General features: G+C 49.2%; 1 protein-coding gene across 7 annotated transcripts; it reads right to left on the bottom strand.

Annotated features, from left to right (window-relative positions):
• Window positions 1-9896: 9896 nt before the first annotated feature.
• On the bottom strand, window positions 9897-18537 carry ZNF205 (zinc finger protein 205). 7 transcript variants are annotated; one of them, XM_079121682.1, is made up of 8 exons: window positions 17501-18537; window positions 16988-17053; window positions 16770-16907; window positions 14538-14727; window positions 14227-14318; window positions 13625-13745; window positions 11537-11650; window positions 9897-11264 (listed from the first exon to the last, which is right to left on the bottom strand). In XM_079121682.1, the coding sequence occupies exons 3-8, from the start codon at window positions 16824-16826 to the stop codon at window positions 10189-10191; spliced, it is 1650 nt and encodes a 549-aa protein (XP_078977808.1). In that variant the 5' UTR covers window positions 16827-16907; window positions 16988-17053; window positions 17501-18537; the 3' UTR covers window positions 9897-10188. The 7 variants fall into 7 exon arrangements, with proteins under 7 accessions (XP_078977808.1, XP_078977809.1, XP_078977810.1 ...); XM_079121683.1 differs by having other exon boundaries at window positions 17550-18537; XM_079121684.1 differs by having other exon boundaries at window positions 17577-18537.
• Between the last annotated feature and the right edge of the window lie 763 nt (window positions 18538-19300).

The following is a 19300-nucleotide window of genomic DNA, read 5'->3' as shown; positions in this document are numbered from 1 at the left end:
AAGCAACAGAGTGTGTCTGCCTTAGCACATTGGACAATGCCAGGAAGTTGTAGAGGCCCTAACTTGAGTGACACATGTTGGGAGAGCATAGCTCTGTGCACCCCCGTGCTGTGGAAGGTAACCAAGAGCCCCCAGGTTGGTAGAAGGGTAGGAAGCACCTGTGTTGTCGGAAACATGGGTGTTTCTCCAAAATGGCAGGCACTGGGCAATGCTGGAGCCTATGTTACTGTGTTACTAGAACTGTGTCCCTGGAATGGGAGGCTATCACAGTGCAGTTTGGACTTCAGAGACTATGGAGGATATGTTGTATTCCTGGGTTGCAAATTTAGGAACAATATTTTGGGTGGGTTTTTGTTGTTGTTGTTTGTTATTTTGTTTTGTTTGTACCAGGAACTGAACTCAGGGGCACTCAACCACTGAGACACATCCCCAGCCCTATTTTGATTTTTAGAGACAGGGCCTCACTCAGCTGCTGAGACTGGCTTTGACCTTCTGATGCTCCTGCTCAGCCTCCTGAGCCACTGGAATTACAGGCATGTGTCACCACGCCCAGCAATATTCTGTTTTGAGTTGACAAGTACAAGTTGTAATACATCTCTCATAGTACCTACCCAGCCTAAATGAGCCCTCCACCGTTCACCCCATCCTTTCCAGATCCCTGGTAGCCATGTTTGCATTATATGAATTTGCTCCAGCAAAATGGACTGCAGTAGGGGGAAAGAGAGAGTTTTTGGCTCAGACTGAGTCCCTAGCTCCTCTCTACCTGGAATCTAGAACTGGGACTAGGGGAGTTTCCAGTCACTTCTCTGTGTGACCCTACAGAGTGTAGATTCATGAACTGGCAGACACTGCTGTTTCCTCTTGTTTTCTAGACACAAAATCAGTGAATAAGAAAGCCTCAACAGGGGAGGATGGGAGTGGCCTGAGGGAGGCCACAGGAAAATGAGGGAAACTGGAAAAGCTCCTGGGTCCTGTGACCCACATGTCCATGAGATAATATTCTCTTTACAAAAATATCCCCTTCTTGTTTTTGCTGGCTTTCTTTGGCAGTCAGAGAGCCCTGAGTATTACATGGCCATTGGCTGTATGAGTATATTCTTGCTTTTCACATACTTGACCAAAAATGTATTTTACCTGCTGCAGCCTATTAATGGCAAGTTGCTTGGGTTGGTTTGTTTTTGTTGGTGGTGGGGTTTTTTGTTTGTTTGTTTCTGTTTTTTGGTGGTGCGGGTGCTGGGAATCAGACCCAGGGTTTGGTACATATTAGACAAGTGCTCTTCCACTGAACTATCTCCAACCAAGTTTTTTTGTTTGTTTGTTTTGTTTTTTGTTTTGTTTTTAAACTGGGAATTGAACCCAAGGGTGCTCTGCCACTGAATTATATCCACAGTCCTTTTTATATTTTATTTTGAAATGGGCTTACTAATTTGCTGAGGCTGGCCTCATCAAACTATCAATCCTCCTGCTTCAAACTCCTGAATTGTGAGAATTACAGGCCTAAGTCACCATACCCAGCTCCAAATTGCTATTTCTGAGGGATCAAGCACATTAGTTTCCTAATATAAATTACCACAAACTTTGTGTCTTACAACAAATGTATTATCTTACAATTCTGAATACCAGAAGTCTGAATTTTACCTCACTGGGTCCATTTCAAGGTGTCTGCAAAGCTAGCTCTTCTGGCAGCTTTCAGAGAGTTCAATTGTCTTTCAGCGTGTAGAGGTGCCTGCGCTCATTGACTTATGGCCCCTTCCTCTGTCTTCAAAGTGGATCATTCCTTTCAGCTTCTGTCATCTCCTCTCTCCTCTCCTGTAGTCATAGTTCCCTTTTATGAAAACCTTTATATTCCAGATAATCTCATCATGTTATAATCTTTAATTCTATCACATCTACAAAGATTATCTTTCTAAATATGGAAATATTTTAAGTTCCAGAGATTAGGAATATTTTGGGGTTATTACTCAACCTACTATAAAGCCATAAAGGGTCTTTTTTGGGGAGGTACCAGGGATTGAACTCAGGGGCACTCGACCACTGAGCCACATCTCTAGCCCTATGTTGTATTTTATTTTGTTACAGAGTACGTGAGAATTACAAACCACCATGCATATTGAGCCAAATTGAAAGAGAAAAAAACGGTTCTTTAGTGAGCATGCCAGGCAAGCGGTGACTGGGAGCAGGCTAACACCTCAAAGAACTCCCAGCACCTGAATTTTGGAAGTAGAGTTTATAAAGGCAAAAACCACAAGAACCACTGAGACACATATAGGTCAGAAAGACCCTATAGAGATAGTTACTTTGATTACATTGGAGAATCGTTTTGATTATACCTTTCAGAGTCATTTTGTTATCCGTCAGGGCCATAGGGATGTAGGAAGGGCCTACTGTACTGTCAACATAGATGCATCTTCAGGAGGCTGGAAGGAAAACATAAGCAAGCATACAGTGGAGCCTGGTCACAACAAAATGGCGCTACTTTGGTTCTTTTCCATTTCAATTTAGAAACAGGGTCTCACTGAGTTGCTTAGTGCCTCACTTTTACTGAGGCTGACTCTGAACTGGAGATCTTCCTGCCTCAACCTCCAGAGCAGAGCCACTGGGATTACAGACATGTGCCACTGTGCTGCGCTCACAGAGTGTCTTTTCAAGCTACATGAGTAGTAGTTCAATTTATAACCTCAAGTGAAACAATTAAAATTGCAGCTCTGAGCCGCTTGTAATCCCAGTGGCTCAGGAGATTGAAGCAGGAGGATCACCAGCTCAAAGCCAGCCTCAACATTTTAGCAAGGTTCTAGACGATTCAGTGAGACCCTGTCTCTAAATAAAATATAAAAAGTGGCTGGGGATGTGGCTCAGGGGTTAAGAACCACTAGGTTCAATCCCCAGCTCCCCCCCCCAAAAAAAATTGCAGCCCTAAAAGCAAACTAATGAGCATACCAGTTTCCATCTATAAGCACCACTACCACTTAACCCAAATATACATTCCCAGTTGAACCCAGGTGTGCTTTTATCACTGAGCTCCATCTTCAGTCCTTTTTTATTTTTTGAGTCAGGGTCTCACTAAGTTGCTGAGACTGCCCTAAAACCTGTGATCCTCTTCTCTTGGCCTGTATGTGTATGTAGGTATTTTCCCCCCTTTTGTAGTTCTGGGGATTTATCAAGGACCTTGCACATGCCAGGCAAGTGTGATACCACTAAGCTACATCCCCAGCTACTCTGTACATATATAAATATTTTTTTCCAGCCTCAGTTTGTTCTCAGAGCAACAAGCATGGCATGGGGTTTGGGGGCTTCAGTCTTGGAGACAAGGGCAGGGTTGCAGGTCTGTCTTCTTGGCCTGGGAATATTTGGGATCCCCCAGTTGGGCCATCCAGATCATCCTTCTGAAATCGCCAGCTCTCTCCTCTCTCCTCAGTGAACAGGAGAGTGGGTGGGAGGGCAGCTACACCCAGCAGGAGACACCATCTCCTTTCCGTGGGACACCCAGCCCCTCTTCTGGGCAGGACCCCTGGGGCCACAAGGCGTGTCTAGATCTCCATGTCCACAGGGCGAACATTGCCTGTTTTATGCTCTCTGACCCACAGCTCTCTGTCTTTGGCCAGGTCCACTTTTCAAAGCAGTTGGTCCACAGGCTTAACTGTGCTTTGGTTGAACATGTCTGTCTCGTGCCGCAGCTGTGTACACATATTCTTAATGCTGGTAACTTTCCTTCTGCAGTATATATTCCCTGAAGTGGATTATTATGTTGAAAATTAGATATTTTAATTTTTTCATTCATTCTTTAAATTTTGTATTTGTTCTTTTTAGTTATACATGACAATAGAATATATTTTGACATACCAAAATACATGGAGTATAACTTCCCATTTTTGTGATTGTACATGATGTGGAATTACACTGGTCCTGTATTCGTATATGAACATAGTAAAGTCATGTCCGATTCACTCTATGGTCTTTTCTATTCCCATCCCCACTCCCTTCTCTTTATTCCCCTTTGTCTAATCCAGTGAACCTCTATTCTTCCTCCTCCTGCCCTCCCTCAACTTGCCCCACTTATTGTGAGTTAGCATCCCCGTATCAGAGAGAATGTTTGGCATTTGACTTTTTGGGGACTGCCTTATTTCATTTAGCATGATAGTCTCCAGTTCCATCCAATTACTGGCAAATGCCATAATTTCATTCTTCTTTACGGCTGAATAATATTCCATTGTGTATGTATACCACATTTTCTTTATCCACTCATCTGTTGAAGGGCACCTAGGTTGGTTCCATAGCTTAGCTATTGTGAATTGAGCTACTGTAAACATTGATGTGGCCACATCATTGTAGTATGTATTTATTTTTGAGACAGGGTCTTACAAATTGCTTAGGGTCTCTCCAGTTGCACAGACTGCCTTTGAACTTGTGGTCCTCCAGCCTCAGCCTCTCATTTAAACTTCTTTTCATGTTTTAATTTTACTACTGCACCCAGCTAAATTTACTTTTAAACTGGCATATTTGTACATAAAATTGTACATATGTATGGGATACCATATAGTATATACATTGTGTGGTATTTAGAGGATTACTTTTTTGGGAGGAGTACCAGAGATTGAACTCAGGGACACTTGACCACTGAGCCACATACCCCAGTCCTATTTTGTATTTTATTTAGAGACAGGGTCTCACTGAGTTGTTTAGCCCCTTGCTTTTGCTGAGGCTGATTTTGAACTCGTGATCCTCTTGCCTTCACCTCCTGAGCTGCTTGGATTACAGGCATGCATCACTGCACCCAACTAGAGGACATACTTTCTAATGAAGACCTTGTGTTTATGATTCAAATGCAATAGAAACACAAAATAATATATTCAATGTATTAGTTTTCTGTTGTGGGGTAACCAATTTCTTCAAAACTTAAGTGGTTTAAAATAATAATGTTTTCTGCAGGTGTGGTGGTGCATGCCTGTAATCCCAGTGACTTGGGAGACTGAGGCAGGAAGATTGCAAGTTCAAAGCCACTCTCAGCAACTTAGCAAGACCCTAAACAACTTATTGAAACTGTTTCGAGAAATAAAAAAGGGTTGGGGCTGTGTCTGTGTCTGTGGCTGTAGCTCAGTGGCATAGCACTTGCCCAGCATATGAGGCACTGGGTTCCTTCCTTAGGACTGCATAAATAAATAAAGGCATTTTGTCCATCTACAATCACAAAACAAAATTATTAAAATTGACCAGAGAGAATTGTAGATGTGGAATATTTGTCATAAATTGTGAACCCAATAAAAAATAAGAAGGGGCTGGGAAGGTGGCTCAGGGGCTAAGTCTGTAGTACAAAAAAAAAAAAAAAAAAAAACACATTATCTCACATAGTTTTGAGTTCTGGCTCCGGATCTTTTCAGATGCTGCCATCGGAATGTCAGTGGGAACCCTAGTGGTCACACACACAGCTATTGGCAGGAGACCTAAGTTCTCCCCGCCAGGGCTTCCCTGTAGGACTGCTAAGTGACACATTGTTTTTTCACTATGCAACCCACTTCAGTGCCAGCAGACTACAGGCAGAGGCCAGGCAATGGTTCAGGGAAACAGTTTGCCCTGCCATGGGGCACTACTGAATGAGCCCTTTCTAAATGATGCAAATATGTTCCAGTTTCGGATTGGTTGCTCTGCTCTGTGGGCCACATCATCCAGCAGACATAATGATGCTTAGTGCCAGTGGCTGGTAAAGGAATGTTATATAGAGGGCTTTGCAGGATGCTATAGATGAATAACAAAACTGTTCCAGTTACCAGTATGTCCCGGCTCCAAATTTATCCTTCAATTTCCTCCTCTATAAATAGTGACTCTGGCTTCAAATTTTTCCTTTGCTAATTGGCATGATGTTAAGTTTTGTCAGTAGAGGACATGGGAGAGACACTGTAGTTGAATGGGGTTTCCCTTCCAGATACTGGTGTTCACTAGGCAGACTTCTGCAACACCCAGGAGTTCCCCAGTCCGAGCTCCTGCAGCCTGGGTGGTGTCTGTAGCAACAGGCTCCTACAGTATGAAGTGTGCACTTCCAGTGCCTAGTTCCTGAAACACATGGCAGCTAGCAGCTTTCCCCAGAGTCCCCCTCTGTTAGATTTGTAGCAGATGCGGGTGTCTGATGAGACATTGCTCTGTGATCACCCTTCAAGATGGATTGCTAGCAAGTTTTACCTGTAGAGTACAACAGCCATTTCCCTGAAACTCAGTGCACCTCAGACATGCCTACTCCACTGTTTGGGTCTCGGTACAGGGGCAGGGAAACCCTCTTCCATGAGGTTATGGCTGTTGCTGCTATCTGTTGTGACCCATGACTTAAATAGAGGTCTTCTCACTAGTCAGCCCTTTCTGAATGCAATCTTTTCACAGCTAATAATTCCATACATTAAACTTCCCTGTTCAAATCACTGTGTTTCCTCTTCTGTTTGGATCTGCCTGATAAGTAGTACAAAAGTTGTCTCAGGAGACAGGGATGTCATTTCAGCTCCTGGAACATCAATCTCTTTCTGTCAGAACTTTTATTCTTCCCGTTCCATTTGCTTGAAATGTGCTTCCTCCAAAATCTTGCAAAACAGCTTTTTCTCAGCCTTCAGACTCAGTTTAAATGTCTCCTTTCCTATTCTGCTTCGCCTAGCTCCTTTCTTTCTGGCATTCGCCACTACTAGTAATTAATGTATCATTTCTATTTGTCAATTTCCTTCGCTGACGAAGGCAAAGATCTTGCCTGGCTTTCTCATTGATAATTCCTCAACTTTTAGCAAAAGACCTGGAACGCAACCGTTCATTTCGTATTTGAAAAAAATAAAGGAGAGAAGTCATCGAAGCTCGTTATTAACGCTTCCTGCTGCTTTGCCCTATCCCATCACCCGGAGCCACGTCCACCTCTCCTGCACTGCGCGCCTCGGTTCTCCCAGCTCCGCTGAAGATGCCCAGTTTCCTTCCTGACCGCACCCACGCCTGCCTCTTCCGCGGCAGCACCCTGGGCCACTGCTTGGGAGCTGGGAAGGTGCCGAACCGCGAGCGGACACGCCAGGACTCCGCCGGGGCCGGAGACCAGCCGGCTGTCGTCCCGGCCGGATGTGGCCGAGCGAAGTCGGAAGTGGTGCGGGGCGGGCGCGACCCTCGCCCCGGCCCCCAGCGCCGCACCTCGCCATCGCCGTCGTGGGCTCCGGAAGCCGGCGGCGTGGAAGGCAAGCGCTTGTGGGCCGGCGGCGAAGCCCAGCACGCGGGTCTCTGGTGCAACCAGCGCGGGACAAAGTGGAAGTAGAACTTCAAACCGTTGCCCCGGGAAACGTTGGTGCGGTGAGCACAAACGTCAGCCGTGATTGGCCATTCTGCTGGAGACGCCCTCGCCCCGCCCTGACACTTAATTGGCTGAGGGCATCGGGGGCGGGGCCTCGGGTTCCTAGAGGCCTGGCCGCTGGGGAGCCAGGCGGAGCCACAGCCGGGCCCCGCCCCATCAGCTCCAAGAAACTGTCCCGGCTAGGGTGAGCGGAAGTCTGGGGAAGCCAGCTGGGCCCTGAGTACAGGCCGCAGGGAAGGGGTGGGAAGCTCAGATGGAAACCCTTTGCTCCCTCCACCCTCCAACCTCTCCTGGCGGCATAAGTCAACGGTAAACCAGTCAGGTTGAGTTCCGTAGTGGCAGAGAAGCTGGAATGCAGAATGTGGGCGCAAGACAAGCCAGACCTCTCAGCTGCCTCGCCCTCTACCCAGACACCAAGACGGTTCCCTGGCTTTCTCCCCCTAGCCTCCCACCCAATTATGAGCACGACTCTCTGGCATAGAGGCCCTTCCACAAAACAACCCCAACTGCCTCCTTAGTCTTATTTGCTCTTGTCAAATATTTTCCAAAGTGTCACCTTCCACTCTTAACATACTCTTCCCAGACCCATCCCAGAATGGTGGCTTCTAGGTGGATCTTTGGGCAGAAGTGGACATAGCCCCAGCAGAGGTGTTGTGCAGGTACTATCCATGGGGCCCTTGGAACCATATCCCTCTGCACTCTGCCATAAGTGGGGAAACGTTTCTCCTGGAGACTGTGATCTCTGAGCTACCTGGAAGCCAGAGTGAAGATTGTAAATGACTGCCTGAATCACTCCACAAGTATGGCTGGCTCAAGTCCTGATACCTGGTCTCCAATGTGTCAGCCTTGCAGCCTGAGGAACTGAAATAAAAGTAGGCAGTACCCACTGTGCAAGTGGGAACTCTGTGCTAAGCCATTCTGACAAGTGAGGACAGCTTCCAGTGTCATTTTAACAAGCCTCCTTCCCACCTGTGTCTTTCACTAAAAAAGAAGCTCCCTGAGAGCAACTGCTTTACAAGTGACAGCTTCCCTTACACGGAGTCAAGCAGAGGAATCCCATTTCTGGTTGAGTGACTAGAACCATGAGGATCAGCTGAAGGAAGCAATCTGCTTGCTTCCTGGCTTGTTTGAGAAATAATCATCCAATTCAACCAGTCCTGCCAGCAACCCTAACCCAGACTCCACCAAGGCTTGCCTGGCTCATCTGTGTCCAGCTGACTACATGCCCCAGGCCACCACCATGTCCAAATGAGTCCAATGTCCCTGATGATCAAGACTATTGACTGTTCTACTCTTTTTAGACAGTCCTGCCTCATAACATGCACTTTACTAGACGGTAAACAGGGGCACTAGGAAATGAGGATATTTCTTACAGGATAAAACACCAAACTGGGAGCAGTGGCCCATGCCTGTAATCCAAACTACTCCAGAGGCTGAAATAGAAGGACCACAAGTACAAGGCCAGGCTAGGCAATCCAGCAAGACCCTGTCTTAAAAAAGGGCTGTGGATATATCTTAGTGCAGGGTGCTTGCCTAGTGTACACAAGGCCCTACTGTATCTCATTTAAAAATACATGAAGCATCAGATACAAATGTGATACCAACTTTCAGTTCTCTGGGTGTATGATTTTGGGCAAGTGATTGGACTTCTCTCTTATCCTGTTTCCTCTCTTATAAAACCGAGATAATAAAATCCACTCAGTTGCAGAGAGTAGAGGTGATATATTTGGGGGCTTGGCCCCATGCCTGGAACAGTTGTTCAACAACTGGCAGCTATTGTTACTATTCTGTCAGTTGTCCTGTTCAAGCCGTTGCAATACTTAGGAGCTGGGAGCCAACCAGGGTTACCCTGGTGGCCCCATGATAAATGAACAGGTGGGGTCTCTGTGGCCTCCCTGATGCAGACAGATATTCTCATGATCCCCTGGTATCAGAGTTGAAAGTTACCTTAGCAGCTGAGCCACAAGTATAGCATAATAGGCTGAATCTACTCCTAGGTAGAGAGTGGGAAATGGAAACCACAGTGGTTAAAAGAAGACCAGGACTAAATTAGAGTCAGGCAGGGACAGGTAGGACAAATTACAAAGAACTTATAAAGGTCAAGTAGGTAAGAAGCAAGGGAGGTGGCAGCAGGTGCATAATGGACCAGGAGGAAAAGTGGTCCCTGGTAAGTAAGGAATCCTCACTGGATCACAGGCAGGCCCCAATGAAAACTAAAGAAAAAGGCCAATCACAAAACAGCCATAGTGCCTGAGAGGAGGTGGGGCCAGCAGGAAACACTGAGCAGAAGTTTTCAGACTGGCTTGTCCTGCTCCCACTTCCCAAAGAGAGGAGCCAAAGAGGAGTCCAGGAATTAGTGGGCAGTGAACATTCTTGGGACATAATGGCAGCAGCAAACATCCTCACCAGGGGTCCATTTACAGAAATGACTGGCTGGCTTCAGACTTGGAAACACGTCTGCATTCAGAAGCCTTTGTTCATAGATTTATTCCAACGTTCTGAACTGGGTTCTGGACCCCAAACCTAGTCAAGGCTGAGGAGGACAAAGGTGTAAAAAAAAAGTAAGAGCAGGTATACCTGAATGAGGACACATGATTGGCCCAGCAGCCCCCACTCCCCAGGATCAGCACCAGTACCCATGAGACAGAGCAGCGGTCCAGAGCTTGAATTCCAAGGTCTTTAATTTGTGCCAGAGTGCCTGTGCCTTCTCACCCAAGCTCCTCCCACATTGCCATGCCCCACCCTCCACCTGCACGTCCCAGGCTCCCTTCTCTCACCCCTTGGCTCCCACCACCGCTGCCTAGGCCAGGAGCAAAGGCTGTTGCTTCTACCCAGGGCCCTAACTTTAATGAGGCTGTCCCAGCTGTCCTGGGTGCGCACCTCCCACCCTAGGTGGGAGCAGGCGGGGGTGCAGCCAGAGCCCCAGCAGCTGCAGCTCCCAGCATCAGCATGGCCAGGGCCTTGGGCCCAGTCGTATGGATCTTCTCGTGCCGGTGGAGGTTGGAGCGCCGGCTGAAGCTCTTGCCGCAGAGTGGACAAGAGTAGGGCCGAACGCCGCGGTGGGTGCGCTGGTGGGCAGTGAGGTGCGAGCTGTGGCTGAAGCTCTTGCCACAGTCTAGGCAGTGGTAGGGCTTCTCGCCTGTATGCGTGCGGTTGTGCGCGATGAGGTTGGAGCGCTGACTGAAGCACTTGCCACACTCTGGGCACGGGTAGGGCTTGACGCCGGTGTGGGTACGCTGGTGGGTGACCAGGGCTGAGCTCTGTGTGAAGCACTTGCCGCAGATGGGGCACTTGTGCGGCTTGGCACCGGTGTGGGTGCCCTGGTGTGTGACCAGGTCCGAGCGGCGGGTGAAGCGCTTGGCGCAGCGGTCGCACACGTAGGGCTTCTCACCAGTGTGGATGCGCTGGTGCTGGATCAGCGTCGAGTGGTGGCTGAAGCTCTTCCAGCACGAGGGGCAGGTGTAGGGCTTCTCACCGGTGTGGATGATCTGGTGCTGGATGAGGTGCGAGCTGCGACCAAAGCGCTTGCCGCAGTCCGTGCAGGCGTAGGGCTTCTCACCCGTGTGAGTGCGCCGGTGCGTCACCAGGTGCGAGTGCCAGCTGAAGCCCTTGCCACACTGCTCGCACTTGTAGGTCTTCTTGCCTATGTCGCCGTCAGGGGCCAGGCCCTCCTCACTGCTCTCTGGGGCGCCCTTCTCGTCCTTGTTGGGCTTTTCTGGGTCGTGGCCCTGCAGTGGCTTCGTGGGAGGGGTGTCAGGAGGGGCTTGCTTCGGCTCTCTCGCATCCAGGGGAGCCAGCTGTCCGGTATCTCTGGCTGACAGAGTGCTTTGATCGCTGACTCCCTGCAGCCCGCACTGCGAGACACCCCCTGGAGTCCACCCAGGCCTGGTTCTCAAGGGCTTCATGTCCCCAAAGGCTCCCGGGACGGACAGGACTCGCACCTCCTTCTCCACCTCCAAGGCTCCTAGAGAAAGAGAGGGTTTCCAGAGAGAGAGACAGGCTTCTGGCAGGGCCCCAGAGGGTGGGAGACCCACAGGGGGCTGGATTCTGGGAGACAGCAAAATGGAAAAGGACGCAGGGGAAATCTGGAGCCAAGAGCCACCCTCTAGGGAGGAGCCATCTAGTGGCCCTGCACCCACAGGAAGCAGACAGACAGTCCACATCAACAAAGAACACCTGGGAATGGTGGGGCAAATGTCTCTTGCCCAGACCAAGGCACATGCCAAGGTCCCTCACCTGAACAAGGGCCTCTCTTCTCTTCCTTCTCAGCTACTGTCTGCCGGCTGGAGCTGGTGGCCTCACCCTTTCCCTGCACTTGGGGGGTCCAGAGAGGCCTGCTGAAGGGAAACCCTGTCCAGAAAGAGGGCATGCTCAGCAAAGAACTTGTGGGGCTGCCAACCATAGACATCAACCCTCCAAAAACTGATGGGACAGCTGAGTGAAGTGGCAAATGCCTATAATCCCAGAGGCTTTGGAGGCTGAGGGAGGAGGATTGCAAGTTCAAAGCCAGCCTCAGCAACTTAGTGAGGCTCTAAGCAACTTGATGAACCTTGTTTCTAAATAAAATTTTTAAAAAGGGCTGGGGATGTGGCTCAGTGGCTAAGCAACCCTTTGTTCAATCCCCAGTACCAAAACAAAGCAAAACAAAAAAACTGATCAGGCAAGAGTGGAGAGTGAGGCTCCGGAAAACATGGTGCAAAACAAAGTGTACTCAAAAATTCAGTCCAGGCAAGGGCTGGTGGCTCACACCTACCATTCCAGCAACCAGGAGGCTAGAGCAGGAAGGCTAGCCCCAACAAGTTAGCAAGTCCATGTCTCAAAACACAAAAGAATTAAAAAGGGACCTGGGAATAAACTCAGTAGCAGAGCACCCTGGGGTTCAATTCCCAGTACTGGAAAAAAAAAGGGGGGGAAATGGGATCGGGTGTAGCTCAGTGGTAAACCACCTGCCTAACATGTGAGAGGCCCTGGGTTAAATCCCCAGCACCTTAAAAATCCCTTCCCATCCCCTTTCAGGGTAGCACCCAACTATACTCCTCCCAGTGCTAAGCCAACTCTGAGTCCTGTTTCCCTGAACAAAACCTCAGAATCTGAAGGGGAGAAGTCCAGGTTCTGAGGCCAGGTAAGGACAGCAACTCCCTTCCCTTGTCACAGATTCCAAGCAGTGGGCCCAGTAGCCTGGAGGGACACCGGAAGGGCTATCTCACTCCTGAACTTGCATGTGCCAGGGAGCACTGGAGGGTGCAGAGAGGCCAAGAGGGAGGGCCTGGGACAAGAGGCTGAGTACACTGACAACCAAGAAGTCATGAGACCAAAGGGCCCATCTGCCAATTCCCTGGGGTGAGAGGCCTGGGAATTTTGGTCAAGCCAGTAAGAGAGCAGAAGGACCTTGGCTGTCCTGACCTGTGGGAGAAAAGGCATTTGCTGGACCAATGGTGTGGTTTAGGGCCTCTCTGAGGCCTGCTCTAGGGCTGCAAATGGGCGCTAAGTTCCCTCTGATCTCCCAGGACTTGCCTAGACTTGTTGGTCTGACCCTGAGGAATGTTAACAATGGGTGCTGTGCAGGCCTGAGATAATTACAGGAGGGAGGGTGACTGGTGTCATCCTGCAGGGGTCTCAGGGCTACCACTAAGTCAAAGGTGGACATGCCAAAGGTCCAGATGCACCTGGACTAGCAGGTGTGCAACAGCTATGTGTTGATTGAATAAATGAAAGACAATGAAGACCACATCAAATTCTGTCAAGAAAACTAATCTGAAACTGAGGAGTAAAAACCTGGGACTTAAATACCTGCCATCAGAGAAACCAAGGAGCACATGCTACCTGGGCTCCCTGTTATCTACAGGGCCTGAGAGGTTAGCTGATACCACTTTCCACCCACAGAGCAGCCCACAGACCCAGAATCAAGCTCTCTGCAGATACCTACAAAGCAGGGGCTTGGAGAAGGAAGACAGAACTACTGGGATAAAATGAAACCATGAAAGAATGGAAAAAAAAAGCAGTCCCAGATCAGTACTGTCCAGGAGAGCAGCCACAGGCCATGGCTATTCAAACTCCCATCTGAGCTGAGCAAAGTTAAAAAAATTAAAAACTCAATTGTTCTGGCCACATTTCCAACACTCAATAGCCACTGAGTTTAGGGACACCACTCGAATGCAGATGCAAAATATTTCGATCCCTGTGGAAGGCTCTACAGAACACTACTGTCTAAACGAAGATAAGGGGGAAGGGAGCAGAACAAGAGGTGAGGGGTGAGCAGAGAGTAAGAGCCAGACACCCCAGGCCTCAGGAAACCAGATGACCCCGCTCCAGGTGAGCCCTCACCCAAGGCCAGCCCATTTCTCTTCTGCAGCACGTCACTGTAGAAGTTCTGCTGGGTGTGGTCCAGGCGTCCCCACTCCTCCCGGGAGAGGTATAAGGCCACATCCTCAAAGGTCACTGGCATCTGAAACAACATGAAGCATGCTGTCCAGGGTATGCCACGGACACCAAGACATATGGTGAGACTGCAGCCCCGCCACTGCCGCCTCCTGATCTGACCGTCAGGTGTGAGAGGCCTTTTTTTGGGGGAAGGTATTTCAAAAACAAAGCGGTACTATTAGGACCACAGCCACAGCTCAGCACCTCCTCAGCTCAGACCCCAAAGGAAGAGTCACATATCAGAGACCTGTCTCTCCACTTCCTTCTGCTTTTCCTCCAGCCATGACCAGAGTGACTGAGGGCCCCAAACCTGGAAAATGGTACTCAGACTCCAGCTGCACTTCAGTGAGACTCCTGAGCAAGAGGTTCCAGATCCAAGTGCAAAGGTGAAGCCAGCAGATTGGGAAGGGCTGAGCACCATGTGGTGGTCTGGGAAGGGCTGAGCACCATGTGGTGGTCTGGGAAGGGGTGGGAGAGTGGGCAAAGAGACCAGCATAGACACTCACCTGGGACCAGGCAGTGAGGAGCGCTGCAGCCATCTGCCGGTCTCTGGTCCTCCCCTCACGGGAAGGCATGGGGATCCGGGAGGAAGGGAGGGCTATGGAAGGAGAGCGGGTGCTAGTTCAAACTGCTAGGCCCTGCTGCTCACCCAGTCACCCCAATACCCATCACACCCCAACCCAAGAGGACAAACCGGCAGATGCACAGGTAGACCTCTGGGTCCCCTTGCAGGTTAAGGACCCAGCCCTATCCAGATTGAGCCTCCACCTTCCCCACTGCTGCTTGCCCAGGCACCTTGCCAATGTCCCTCTCCTACCTCCCCCAGGCAAGAAGAGAACTTTTTCCTTCGGGCCAGGACTTAGGGGCACCCAGCCCCGTGCACCTGCAGCCCTGTCCTCCTGTGATGTCCTCTCAGGGTGCAGCTCTTCTGGTTCTGTCTTAATGTGTGGCACCTTCTTCTCCAGCCCAGAGAGCATTTCTTGACAGGAATGCACATGACCTAGAACCTGGGAATGACATCAGCATCCAGCTGGCAGACCACACACACACATGCAAGGAAGAGCTGGAAGGGCTGACCTCACTTTCTCTCCCCAGTTCACCCCAGCAAGGACAGAGTGGCAAGAGATAGAAGACTTGTCAAGTCACTGCCACAGTACACACTGTTTTTCAATATGTGATAAAATCAAGTAGATTGAGTTAAATGGTGACTCTCCAAAACTCACATCTATCCTGGAAAAATGTTTTTTGGTGGTATTGCTGTAGCAGTACTGGGGATTCAATGAGGCTTTAATTCCCTAAAATGGGACTTTACAAGTCTCAAGATGAGCCAGGCATAATGGTGCATTCCTATAATCCCTGCAGCTCAGGAGGCTGAGGCAGAAAGTTGGCAAGTTCAAGGTCAGACTGGGCAATTTTAAAGGACCTTGTCTCAAAATTAGAATTAAAAAGGGGTAAGGTATTAAAAGCAGGGGGTCAGGGGGCTAGGGTATAGCTAGCTCAGTGATATGGTACTCCTGGGTTCAATCCCCCCCCCCCCCAAAAAAAAGGCAAATAGACACAGAAATCTATGAAGGAAGTAGAGATGGAGCGATGTTTGAACTAAGGAGTATCAGGAGCCACAGGAGGCTGGAAAAGGGTGGGAAGACCCTCTCCCTACCCCAAAATCCTCTGGAGGAGGCCTGGACCAGCTGACAGCTTAGCTTCCAGGACCAGGAGAGAATAAATCCTGGTTTTCTTATGTGACCCAGTCAGTGGGAACTTGTTACAGCAGTCATACAAAACTAACACAAAACGGCCTAGGGATTAGACAAAGGCTCACAATGAGGCCTCTCAAAAGCTCTGGCAAGGCATACCCTCTCACTGAGCAAACCCTAGTGGGTCCTCATGGTCACCCACAGCAAGGCTGGCCTTCTACTGGGAGCTCACCCATCCCTGCCCCACTCTCCCCCAGTTTCTGTGTTCTGGTCTTGAAGGGAAAGACCAGCTGTCAGAGTGCTCAGGGCAGATCTAACAATGCCCTGACTGACTGGTGGCATCTGAGACTCAGCTGCTCTGCTGCCTGCCTACAATAGTCATGAGGGGCATACACATGTGAGAGAAAGCTGCCCACTCCAGAAGTCTCTGAATAAACACAGAGCAGTGTTGGTAATTATTATTATTATAATATGTACACTTGACAGAATCCAACATCAACACAGAATGTCGATCAGCAAGGTTTGTCAGGTTCAAGGCATATATAAAAAGCTGTTAGGAAACAATGATAACAATTCTTTGAAATTCTACAGCATAAAAACAGTAGCACTAGTACCAGTTGTGCATTTTTATTTATAGCCACTACGACACTAGGTCAGAGGACACACACTTCTCTGACTTGGGCTCTGGCTGTGAGTGTTATTGTTTCATGTATCAAAATTATGAACAGTTATGAGCTGACAACTGCTTACAGAAGAATCTCATGCCCATTAGCTCCCCCGAGATAGGAGGCAATGGCAAGCACACAATCTGCATTTTACAGATGACAGAACTGGTTCCCATAGGTCAGAGTCACACACTGTGTGACTGGCCTGAGTCACACACCTTGCCTGCTGCTGACTCAGAGTCCTCTGACTCTAAGGCCAGAGACCCCAGTCCCCCAAAGGTGGTAATGACACACACGCACACACAGGCAGCAGGTGGCACAGGCAGGACTGGGAGCTCAGATCCAGAGAGATGAGAACTCACTCAGGGAGAAGGAAGTGCGGAGTGTAATAAGCAGGCACTATTCAGAGAAAACCTCACTGGAGGACCCTACCAAACACCCCTGCTATTCCATGTGCCTGTTGACTACCCTTATTCACTGGAAAAAGCAAAACAGTTACACAGTAAATGCCAAATGGAGGTATTTCCCATCATACCACCTTCTTTCCAATACCTCCAACCCACTGCCCCCATCCATCAGTGCTGTACTGCCAGTGAATCTAACTCTTCCTTTTCCCAGACACCCTGCTTGGAAAATCCTCTTGCCCCAGCTCCTTGCATGGCATGCCTCTGCACCCAGAACCCATCTTACCTCCTGGGCTCTCTCCTTGTTCTCAGCAGCCTGGATGCTTCCACTGTCTGTAGACATTTTCTATTTGAGAGCTAGGAAGAACAGCAAGTTGTTTCTCCCACTTGCTGGCCAAGCCCCCTCCTGCTTCTGGCCATGAGCCTGGAAGAGGAGAAAGAAATCAGCCATCTCCAGAGTGCCTTGAAAAATCTCCATGCTCGACCAGAGTTCCCTGGTCCTACCTGGAAATAAAGTCTGCTAGACCCTATCCAGAAGTCCCACTTTTCTATGATGTTTTTAGTTTCCTCCTTTAAAAAAAGAAAGGAAAAAAAAAAAAAAGGTATTGTGTACGCCGTCCTTTGTTGCTGAAGTAAGAGCCCCACATTTCAGAGCAACCAGCCAAGGAAAGTGGGGACCAAATTGATGGTACTTCCTGTCATCAGGAGCAGAAAATTCTGCAGAATTCCTACAAAACAGTTGCTGGTGAGGCTCCACCCGTCAGTCAGAAGAATTCAGGCCCCGCTGGCTGACCCCAAAACATGCACCCTGTGCCCCGTCTGCCTTAAAGCCCAGCCTAGAAGCCAGAAATCAACCTGCCCACTCAACAGTTCCCCTGCAAATGCAACCGCCAGTCTTGGGAAGTCCATCCTGCTCATGGTGTCCTTCTCCTTCCCAAACCCGGATCCAGGCCCCCTTCTCTCCTGCCAGCCCGAAGCCTTCCACCTTTGACCCTGCCCCCTCTGCAATCTGGCCACCTGGGCCGGTCTCGGTATCCAGGCGCCCTCCCCAGCACGCCCTTCTCACCGAGGTGGAGGCTGGCAGAGGGGGTACCTGGGGCAGTGGGGCCCCTCCCTTCGCTGCCCCTCCCCAGGGAAGGGAGGTTCTGCAGTCAGCGCTGGGCGGGCCGGGGAGAGACCGGGATTAGGGACAACAGGAAGTCCCTTCCAGATCCCGTTCCCCACACAGCGGCAGCCCTACAGGGTTCCCAGCTTCGAGGGTTCCGCGACTGGGTCTCTGGTCCTGGGCTGCACCTGCTCTTGGCAGGAAGGGAACTCCCAAGATCCGCAATGCCTGCTAAAGATGATTCTTTTACCCAGCACGTATTTGTGATGCCCGCGAAGCAGGCGCACCGAAAAATAGAGCGATGCGTTTTGGGGAAGATTTTGATACCTAATGTTTCAAAGGGAGCATTGCCGTCATCCCTGAAGAAGTGACACTTTGATGGGTGGAGGGAAGAGGACAGTCACACAGCACTTCTTTGGGGTCCCTGGATTCAATTATGCCTCCCTAGATCAGGGGGTCCTCTGGGTCCCTCCAAGACTGGCAGAATGCTCTCCCTACAAGTGAACTAAGGAAATAGGCTGGGACCATCTGTAGCCTCACCTGGCAAGATGTGTGATTTTTCCAAACTTACTCCAGCTCAGAAACAGTGGTAAAGAGGCCTGACTCAGCAGTCCAGGGGCTCCAGATCCTCAAACACCCCTGACAGCTCCAGATGCCACCCCTCAGGTTCCCTTTGCCCTCAGACCCTTGTACTAAAGTCCCAAATGGGGAGGACAGTGATTGTGCTTTACTTTCTAGGGTGAGAAACCATGTCTTCTAGGCAGAGCATAAGGGTGTCAGGAAAGAGGTGGGGTCCCAGTCCAGGAGTCTGCCTACAGGATGTTTCCTCCAACAGATCATCCAGTGCCTGCCTCCTTTAACTCACCTCTGAGATCCGCTGCTTCACTCAGGAAGATCAGCGCCATATCAGTTCACAGGTGTGTTGTGTGGCTAGCAGGATTTAATGTTTTTAAAAAGCATCCTTTTTTAATGTTTATTTATTTATTTTTATGTGGTGCTGAGAATTGAACCCAGTGCCTCACACATGCTAGGCAAGCGCTCTACCACTGAGCCACAACCCCAGGCCCAGGATTTAATTTTTTTTAGATGTTGATGGACCTTTATTTTATTCATTTATTTATATGCAGTGCTGAGAATCGAACCCAGTGCCTCACAAATGCTAGGCAAGCGCTCTACCACTGAGCCACCACCCCAGCCCAGATTTAATTTTTTTAAACTTAATTTCTAACATTTAAAATCAGCAGAGTTCTCATATATATATATATATATATTTTTTTTTTTTTTTTTTTTTTTTTTTAAATCAGAACATTTGGCAATACTGGACCCATATTCCCTTCACTCACAACCTGCCTCCCAAGTGGCCACAGTCCACACTTGACTAGCATATGTTTGCTCTTGGAGTCAAATATGTTTCAGGAGTCCTTGGATTGGCTTGATTCTACTGTCAACTTTAAGAAAATTTATCCCTGGGATTTGCCTCTAGTTAGTTTCCAGGCATTCTAAACTTCAAGGTGAAGAGGGACATACAAAGTTCTAATCAAAGTCAATACTGTTTTCAATCCAGACAGCTATGAACTGAAACAAAGTCAAAGAGGGTCCTGAATAAATGACATGACTGTATTCAGTGTGCCAAAGAGGAGCAGAAGTGAGTATCCAGGATACAGGTATTCACTCTTGAGAGGGTCATGTCACCCCACGCAATCCCAGGAGAG

This window comes from Sciurus vulgaris (assembly GCF_902686455.1).
Source record: "Sciurus vulgaris genome assembly, chromosome: 18".
Classification (NCBI taxonomy): domain Eukaryota; kingdom Metazoa; phylum Chordata; class Mammalia; order Rodentia; family Sciuridae; genus Sciurus; species Sciurus vulgaris.
This window is presented reverse-complemented; position numbering and strand designations above follow the sequence as displayed.